Source organism: Cajanus cajan, chromosome 6 (assembly GCF_000230855.2).
Source record: "Cajanus cajan strain Asha chromosome 6, NIPB_CcT2T_4, whole genome shotgun sequence".
Taxonomy (NCBI): domain Eukaryota; kingdom Viridiplantae; phylum Streptophyta; class Magnoliopsida; order Fabales; family Fabaceae; genus Cajanus; species Cajanus cajan.
The window spans coordinates 56,452,787-56,463,265 of NC_138522.1; the positions used below are offsets into that span (position 1 = coordinate 56,452,787).

The 10,479-nt window shown below is 29.8% G+C and overlaps 1 protein-coding gene across 1 annotated transcript; it reads left to right on the forward strand.

Annotated features, from left to right (window-relative positions):
* Positions 1-1,033: 1,033 nt before the first annotated feature.
* LOC109797052 (cathepsin B-like protease 2) lies at positions 1,034-6,922 on the forward strand. The gene is made up of 11 exons (XM_020356951.3): positions 1,034-1,316; positions 1,391-1,450; positions 1,628-1,708; positions 1,814-1,970; positions 2,094-2,098; positions 2,190-2,264; positions 2,443-2,568; positions 2,776-2,994; positions 6,153-6,266; positions 6,371-6,406; positions 6,493-6,922. Exons 1-11 carry the CDS (start codon positions 1,251-1,253, stop codon positions 6,631-6,633), a joined length of 1,080 nt encoding a protein of 359 aa, XP_020212540.1. The 5' UTR covers positions 1,034-1,250; the 3' UTR covers positions 6,634-6,922.
* The last annotated feature ends 3,557 nt before the right edge of the window (positions 6,923-10,479 follow it).

Genomic DNA, 10,479 nt, shown 5'->3' on the forward strand with positions numbered 1-10,479 from the left:
TTTATCCTTCATTTATTGAATCATTTAGTTTTGTATCTTAAAATTCTGGTCACAATGCAAGGCACTTTCTTTTTCTTTTGGTCCAAGACACTAGCAAATAGAAAAGAATAGCGTGTTATTAAGAATAATTGTAACTTGCAGTAAAAAAAATAAAATTGTAACTTGAAAATGTCAGAACTAAATATTATAATATTACGTTGTGTGTGTTTTTTTTAACCATCTCATCTGATGATATCCTCTAAAAAACATGTTGACAATCAATATTGACTTGCATTTCTCATCATATGTTACAAAATCCAATGAAAAAGTAATATATTTATTATAAGACTAGTAAATTGTTTGAATCACTATATGTCCTGATTTTTTAACATGGTTAACTAAAGCTTTGTTTATTTTTTTTCTTTCCATTTTTATCTTCTCGTATTTTCTTCCACTAATTATTTGTTTCTATCATTGGATAATCCACTTACTAGTCCACTGTTCATTATGTATAGAAATGCTCAATTTCCCAAATTTCGGAAAGCAATTAATTTTTTTTATTCACGGATGGTCCATTTGTTTGTCCACTATTCATTGTTTCATCTGTTTCGTTGTAGTTTCCTTTCATTTTTTTTCCTAGTTGCATAGGATAACAGTACGAATTGGGTTCCTTTTTGCCACAACAAAATACCTTACAGATATATCGGTTGCTTAATTTTGTTAGCTAAGTAACAATTAATAGTATAAATTAATAAAATGTAATATTAAATAATTTTTAAAATTTAAAAATTTATAGACTTTGATGATTAAGAATTTTTAGTTGTATTTTAAAAAATTTGATGTAATATGTGAATTATTATATATATATATATATATATATATATTTATTTATTTAAACATGTGTAGCAATAAAATGTGTTTGGATCATGTAGGTATAAGAACGTGTGCGGATCCAGTAGCAGGAAGCCCATACTGGAGGCGAAATTTGATTGGAGAATTTGAGCATGAACCATAGATATTTGTATAAAAAGAGCAGAAAAATCTGCGGTCTCGGAAATGTTTGGGTGTGGTAATTTTTGTCGCGTGGTGCCATTAGTCCTTTGATAAGTCCCCAATCACCAATCCCAAGCTTCTTGGGCACGAACACCAATGCCGCAAGACACACGCAACTCAATTATTTTATAAATTAAGCGCGAGAGATTCTCTTTCTCTGTTGCGTTGCGCGTGTCTATAAAATTCTCCCACTCTCCACAATTCATTTCCATCTAACAATGGCTTCAACTCTGCTCCACCTAGCAACCTTCTTCTTCTTACTCTTCACCGCTTCTTATTTCAAGGTATTTTCTCACCTCTTTATCCCTAATAATGATTAGTACCTCGTTTAGTTCTCAAATCACTTTGTTCGTTGCAGATTGCTGGGGCGGAAACGCACCGCTTGACTACTCTCAAGCTCAACTCTCATATTCTTCAGGTGATTTCGTTAACTCTCAAATCACTAGGGTTTGTTTATTACTACTTGGTCACATGAAATTGGGGGAAAACATAATTACTAGATGTTAGTGGCTATGCTTATATTTTTTGTTTCGTTTGTGTAAGTGCTATTTGGTCATGTGATTGATGAATCTTTTTATTTAACATTATGAGGCAGGAGTCTATTGCTAAACAGATTAACGAAAATCCTGAGGCAGGATGGGAGGCTGCAATAAATCCTCGTTTCTCTAATTATACGGTTAGCCTTTTTTCTTCTTCTTCTTTTTCTTAGTTATTAGTGCTCTTTAAAAAGTGTGGATTTCACTTGCACATGGTTAGTTACATAATATGCTTTGATTCTCAGGTTGAACAATTTAAGCGCCTTCTTGGAGTTAAACCAACTCCTAGGAAGGAACTGAGAAGTGTACCCGCTATATCTCATCCAAAGTCGTTGAAATTGCCGAAGGATTTTGATGCAAGGACAGCTTGGTCGCAGTGTAGCACTATTGGAAGAATTCTAGGTAACCACTTATTTGCTCCTTATTTTTCTAATTAAATTAAATAGTGCATTTGGAAGGAGGTGTTGACTTTTGTTTTTATTGTTGATAATCACATGGATTGCTAAACCAATTTCCTTATTAAAGATCAGGTAATCCTCTTATTTTCTCACATTATCAACTTCTAAGACATTCAAGGTTCAAAGAGATTTTAGCTGATCCTTGTGCTTATTGATGATTCAGGGTCACTGTGGTTCTTGTTGGGCATTTGGCGCTGTTGAATCATTGTCAGATCGCTTTTGCATTCATTTTGACGTTGTGAGTAAAACATCTTACTGAAGCAACGATGAAATTTGTCTTGCTTATTGCGTGTGATTGTGAATATTCACGACAATTTTTAGTCTTTTTTTCCTCTCCTTTTCTCTCTGGACACACACTTACTTGAGAGGCTGGATTGCTTGAAAGAGGAATTTATATCCTATCTGTTTAATTGCAGAATGTATCTCTATCTGTTAATGATCTTCTTGCATGCTGTGGCTTTCTGTGTGGATCTGGATGTGATGGGGGATACCCCATATATGCATGGCGATACTTAGCCCACCACGGTGTTGTCACTGAAGAGGTAATACATTTCCATTTTGCTTTGGCAGTTTCCACTTGGTAATTGTGAAAATGGTTATTGTTCAGAGACAATGATCCAAGGCTCCTTTTCCCTTAGATCTTCCCTTCAGTTGATGCTAACTTTGTGGCTAAGACTTACATTTCACAACTTATCCCTCTATCTGTCATCACCCAAATTTCTTAAAGTCAGCATTTTCTTATGTGGCAGTGTGACCCTTATTTTGATCAAATTGGCTGTTCTCATCCTGGTTGTGAACCAGCTTATCGGACTCCCAAGTGTGTTAAAAAGTGTGTAAGTGGGAACCAGCTTTGGAAGAAGTCAAAGCACTACAGTGTCAATGCATACAGGGTCAACTCTGATCCCCATGATATCATGGCAGAAGTTTATAAGAATGGGCCAGTTGAAGTTGCATTCACTGTTTATGAGGTAAATGAAAACTCTTACTCACACTTTTGCAATTAATTTTTCTGCAACTTTCATGGTCAATTTCTGAAAACTCAAAATCATCGATAATTAAAATTATAATTATACAATAATGATGTGGAGACAATTGATAGAGAGTGATTGAGATTGGGTGTCATGTGAATTGACATGCAAAACATGTTATACAATTGAAACTTATGGATAGGTGTTGAGATAAATGGGAAATCTCTACTAGGTTTTCATGGTTTAGGAGAATAATTAGTAGGGAAGTTGAAGTGAATATTCAATTATTGGAGCTTCAGATCTCGGTGTGACTTTGACCATTTGAGGCTTTTCAGTCTGCTTGACTATAAGCCTCATCAGAATAAATATCTATGTTGCATTCTTTTGGCAGATTATATTGGATTCCAAAACTAATTGTTGATTGACTTTATGTTGGAATATTGAAAATAAGTATGTTTTGCGTGAAGGAGGACTGAAATTCCATATAAGTAGTACTGGTAAGAGTTGAAAAATAAAGAGTGGTTTGGCAAAGCTGTACAAGTGGATGTTGGAGTCAGTGGAACCATCCTTCAACCCTAGGCTATTGCTTTCAAAATTTGTCTTTTTCTCATGAAATTATTGTTTAAGCTAAAGATAAAGTTCATTATTTTTATCATTCTGAAAGGACTTGCCTTATTGTATGTGATTGCGATGTTGGGATAGTGATTGCTAGAATTAGGATGTGCACTTTTCTAAGTTGCATTTGTAATTAATGAACTATGAATCATGAAATTGAAAATTCATTTTAGGTTAGCAATACGAGTAGTTATGGTCAAAACAATGATAGAGTGCATGCTTTGAATATAGAGATTTCACTGACTTGTGATATCTTTTAAATCCCAACAGCTAAATCAGGCAAAGGTAGAAATTTCTACAAGCTTGATTGCAGTCGCCACAAAAATTAAGAGAGGAAATTCATGCTAAACAAATTCAGTAATTTTTAACTACATGAGACTTTGCATCAATAAAATCAGAACTAAATGAGGCAAAGTAGTGGATGAAGAGATTCTATTACATTTGACCCAGAAAAACAGTCTACAAAGCTATGTTGCTAATTGGTTGGAAGAATTTAAAGAAATATATTGTAAGAGGAGACTGATTTTAAAGCTGCAAATTTTTGTTCAAACAATTTTTTTTTCCCTTCAACAAGTCTAGAATTTCAAAATGAGTTTTTGGATTTCCAGGTTTTAAGGTTAATCTGGGAAGTATTCTATATATTCCTGGCTAATAACAGAAATGTTGCTCAAAGCCTCAAACAATATTGTGCAAAACAAAATAGCTCTTATGATATATTTATGCTAACATACTTTTTCATTAATATATATGCCAAACAATTAATTATACTTTTTCATTATGGTATTGGCATATAATGAGAGTGCAAATTGAATATGATAGAAGTTAAACAGAATATTTGACGGGAGAATGGTTTGGGGATGTGATAAATGAACTGGAGGAATAGTAGGTGACAAAGCTGTTGGGTTGAGAAAAATTATAGTAATTTTAAAAAATTATTTTAGAAAATGGTGGGTTTCAATTAGTATTAAGAACTCTTCTAATTAAGTTTCCCCCTTATTTGTCATATTGGCACAAGTTCTTGCTTTTAGCGGGCCTGTGATCCATTACAATTAACCTTCCTCCCCCACAAGTCACCAGCAGTGAACCTTTTCTTTTCCCTGTTTTTTGATTGCCTTTCTTGAGCAGTGATGCTTTAAGAATTGTACAAGACCAGCCAAACATTTACTATTGAATTCTCCAACTTCATTATATACTTGCATTGGGATGCACTGATTGATTAGACTACTATGGGAATTGATCTAAATGAAATTTGAAACTCATTTGAAAGAGAAACCAGTACTCTTATCATGCTAGAAAGCTGAGAAGAATTAGGAAAGGAAAAACTGTGATTACGATTTAAAATTAAATAATGCTGCAATTATGCGTTCTTCCTTGTTGCCTAATTTCTTTGATAAATGTCAGAGACAATTGGTCAGTCCTCTTAATATTTCTTCTAGTTACTCTTGCTTCTTGGGTTTTTGATACATAACCGACAGTCTCTTATTGTCTTAACGTTGTTCCATTTACTCCATTTGATCATATTCCATAGATCTTCAAATATTCCTGTTGTGTTATGCTCAATTCTTCTCTTTTAATTAGGTTGGGCACTTGTCTTCTTGTTGTAATGGTGCCTCTAAAGTCTTTATCAATTTTTATTACTTTTTATTTTATTATTATAGGTAGTCCTTTGTGTCTCATTGCTCTCATCTTATGTGATTTATTATGTTCACTCCTTAATGTTTCATTGTGGCTGGTTCTAACTTGCAAATGTTGGAAGCTACTGGCCTTCATGGAGGGTTTAATGACTTTTGGTGCTATTTTAAGGTTAATGTTTACAAGTAAAAATAAAATAAAAAAAGAAGATCAGATGTCTAATGAGAAAAATTAGAATAAAATGCATAAGTTTATATGGATCAGATAGAAAAGGTCTAGGACCAAAATAACAGTAATTGTCTTTTCAAGGATGTATATTCTGCTCGTTAAGGGATCATTAGTGCAAGGGTTGTATGGAAGGGTTTTGGAATTAGGATATTTTTCTTAGCATTCAGTAACTAAATCAGAGTGAGTGGAATTACATTGTCGTTTACAAAAAAAAAAATTGGTCCAACACTTGAAAGAGTTTTAAAGAGGCTTTTTTTTTTTTTTTTTTGGTTCTCCTCTCGTTGATTTTCCTTTTATTTTCTCCCCTTTGTTTATGTGCTCCTTTTATCAGAACAAAATGGATGCAATTGTCATCTTTTATACTTTTAAGGTTGTGGATTGACATTAGGAGTTAGGATGGAAAATAATAATTTGGCTTAACATGTTTTTGGTCTCTCACTTTTAAAACTTTTTTTTAGGTCTATGTAATTTTCTAAACTTTTATTTTAGTCCCTTAGATCACTAATAATATATTTAAAAGTCACAAATTGAGACAGTTATGCAACATCAACTAAATTTAATGTTATGTGTTCACTAATGAAGACACTAGTGAGTTGATTTTATATGATATTTTTTGACAGATTTCCTAAAGAAAATTGAGTATAAGACAAGATTACCTTTTACTAATTTTGACCTCTTCACAGGATTTTGCTCACTACAAATCAGGAGTTTACAAACACGTCACAGGTTATGAACTAGGCGGTCATGCAGTAAAGCTAATTGGGTGGGGAACAACTGATGATGGGGAGGACTATTGGGTATGTTGACATGTTCTTGATCGAGAATTCAATCCTCCGGGACATATATACCATCTGAAATTCAGAGTTTTAAACTGATTATTGGGTATTTTTCTTTGTTTCAGCTTCTTGCAAATCAGTGGAACAGAGAATGGGGAGATGTATGTTTCTTGAATTATTCTTCAACTTGAATGTCTGTTACTTGAGATATGCCTTAGCTATTGGACTAATTTGATCTTAATCGCAGGATGGTTACTTCAAGATCAGAAGAGGAACAAATGAATGTGGGATTGAAGATGATGTAACTGCTGGTTTGCCTTCCACCAAAAATCTCGTAAGAGAGGTGACTGATATGGACGCTGACGCTGATGCTGATGCTTCATTTTGAATGTAGATATATACCTTACCGATTAATATTGTATGGGTATTGAATTGAAAATCAGTGCTAAAGGTTGTCTGTAGTCTGAATCTGAACCTCTCTTTCAAGGAAAACAATATAAATCATGATTACGATCTTCAGTTCAAAGACGTTAAGCTTTTGTTATTTATCTCTTACACGAGATAAAAGAATAATTGTTGTAATTACTAATCAGCAGTTGGAGTAAGTCATGTCGTCTTTGTAATATTAATGTCTTTGTAATATTAATGCTGATAATGCTTTGGCTTGATTCACAAAATCCTCCCTTTTTTAGTGTGTGATATTGATTTTCAAATTCCTGCATTTGATATTATAAGCTGTTCTTTGATATGTCTATCTTATGTTTTCATTTTCAATGAAAATGGAAAATACCGATAAGAATACATTTAAGTTTTAAAAAATATTTTATGTGGAACATTTTTAAAATGTAGGCAAAAATTAAAGACAAAGTAAAAAAGCTTTATTTTTTCCCAACTCTTTCCTACAAAATAAAATGCATGTGCCAAAAAAAAAGAGTAACATTGACTAGAAAAACAAAAATAAAATGCGATGGTATAAATCGTAATGACATAAACAGTAATTATAATACATTTTCTTTTTCCATTATGAATTCCATCATTCATTGTCTCTTCAAAGTTTATGCTAAACATATAAAGTAGTTTTTTTATTATTGCTAAACATGTAAAATAGTTTACAAGTACATAAACATAAATGTCTTTTATTATATATATATATAAAATTAACGTATATAAATAAAATGTATTTTTGATTATTACAAATTATTTGTGAAATATAATAAAAATAATAATCAGAATTTTTAAAACCGGTTCAGACCGGGGAATTGAATTCTACTCATGAAGAGTAGAGAGTTTTATTAAACATAAGGATGATCATTTATCCTAATATATTTATTTATAATATATGTAACTTAAATAACTTTTATAGTATATTATTAATTTTAAATTATATATTTAATAATATAATTTCTATATAAATATTATATATATTATTTTGTGACATTAATTATAAGTATATTATATATATATATATATATATATATATATATATTAATTTGCATTAATATACAATTTAACATGTAATTATTTTATGTATTTCTTTATACAAAATAAAAATAAAGATAATTTTAAGTAAAATGAAAATTGAATTTTAAGATAAGATATGAATTTATTAAAATTTGTAAGTATAAAATATATTTAATATGAACATTTTTTAAAAGAATTAATAAAAATCGGGTCATGCGATTCAATTAGTAATTCACTAATTCAACCTTTGATTCACTAGTCCAGTACATTAATCGATTTGATGATCAATCGATTTGATGATCGATCCGATTTTTAAAAGTATGACAATAATGATTTTATAAATAATTTTCTAGTTTTTGTATCTTTTAAAAACAAAAGATAAGTCCTCAAATTTAAAAATAAAAACTATTTTTGGACGATAGAAATGAATTTTTTTTTTAAACTAAGCAAGCCAATCTTTGGACTGATAAAATGTAGTTTTTTTTTATAAAGTTTATATAAATAATAATAATAATAATAATAATAATAATAATAATAATAATAATAATAATAATAATAATAATAATAATGGAAAATGGGCCTCTCCTTTTGTATTCGGATAGTTGCTTTTTCTCATGTTTCCGGTGAATAATAAAAAAGTTAGAATTATTGTGATGTTTTTCTAACAAATATACTATATTAAGTCAACATCGTGATATAAATTTAGTAATAAATAAGTTTTAATGATAGTTCAACTTTCTATAAGTTTAAAATACGAGTTAAAAAAATTATAATATTTCAATCTCACAAGTCTAAATAAAAGAAATTAAGTAATAACATAATAAATGTCAAGTGTTTAAAAAAAATTTAAAGTAATTTTATTATAATTAATATTTAACATATATCTACACTATATGTATCTTAATATTCATTTTTATTTTTATATATTAACAGGTAAAAATATATCCATTTAAATTATTTGTGATATCTATTTATTATCTACCGCAAATTTTAACCGAGTATTCGCGGATGATTTTTTTTTTCAACCCGAATAAGAACTAAAATATTTTATTTTTTAAATTACACGATTAAAAAATTAATTTTAAATGTAAGGGAAAAAATAAATTTACCTCATTTCAAAGAGATTAAAGGTCGGATTCTTATTTTTGATACTTCATAAGTATACATGAATGAAATATCAAATATTAGATTAGATGGATGCGTGTATGATGAAGTGTAATAAAATGATGAATGAGAATAAATAAAAAGGTGAATACTGAATAATGAAAGTATAATAAAATATGTGAAGTATTTTAATATAATTAATATAAGAACATGGTGTGGTTGGTATGTGAATGCATGCAGATGTAAATGGTAAATGAAGTTGACAACATAACAAAAGGGAAACTGGGAATATAAATTGCTTTTCTGTCGATAACGCACTCTCAAGTCTCAACAATGGGTTGACTATATATCTTCTCCGTTACGCAACCTTTGACAAAGCATCATGAATTTTCGTTAATTGCCATGAATCGAGATAATAATACACAATACCTCTGAAAGAACGAGAGTAACGTGACACCTGTTTTTTTCTTCGAAACATGTTGCTTTCTCAAATAAAGAATGAAAGTGATGGAACGATGCTCCTAAAAGGTGGTGAGAGAATCTATGTGCTGCATCGATACCACGTTTTGGTTTCTTAAAAGAACAAAAATGGGTTGTTATGCCATTAATTAATTGCAACTAAAACTTAAAACTGAATTCCAGCTATAAAAGAAAACACCCTCATTTCTGTGTCAAGATTCTTTTTAGTGAAAACAGTTCAAACAAGTAATATTAGTAATTATAAAACCACTTGTCCTTCCACCATGTCATTCACGTTCCTTTGAAAATAAATATTCCATTAATTAATTTTACTTCCATTAGCCGTTCACATGCTCATTATTTAATTCAGTTATGTTGGTCATATCAAGTGTGCAACTTTAAGATGCATAAAGACAACCAATTAATTTATTTCGAAAGAAAAAATAATACTATTGTTGATTAACTTTATCTAAATATCCGTTCAGTTTCCTCTCAAAGACTCAAAACATAGTTGTTTAAGGGAGAAACCTGCAAATTAGTTCCTTGTTTTACAATAAGTATTATGTGTAAAAAACAAATTAATTATCTCTTTTTATTTATATTTTTTAGAAACAAAAAATTAACCATAACATTTATAAAGTAACTTGAGACAAAATTTATATAGAAATGAGGAATTATTATGACGAATTAATCAGCCTTGGGCCCACTAATTGCCATTTCTTCCACGTTTCTTTATTTCCTTTGTTTTTATCTGCTTATTTGAATTTCAATCCTATTTACTATTTTTTTTCTTCTAATTACACCAAATTATTGCTGTAAGAATGCATTATTAAAAAGAGTTATACGACTACGTCAATAGTCATACTTTTTTTCTTCTTTCTAAATACACGCAATTATTTATACAAAATCTTATTGTATTAATATGTTTTTATGTGGAAATAAATATTTATTATTTCTTCGTTCGTCTCTATGAATAAGGTCATATCGTACCTTATAAAAATTCTTGTTTCACGGTAGACATTTTAAGAATGATCATAAAGTATTAAACCGTATTAAATCGCATTATTATTTTTTTTAATTGCCTATATCTTTTTTTTATAATAATTTTCAATTGGGTTTCTATTGTAATTAGGATTTCTTTTACGTTCAAATTTAATGTATATATCAATTTAACGTATATATATATATATATATTAAAATTCGAACCTTA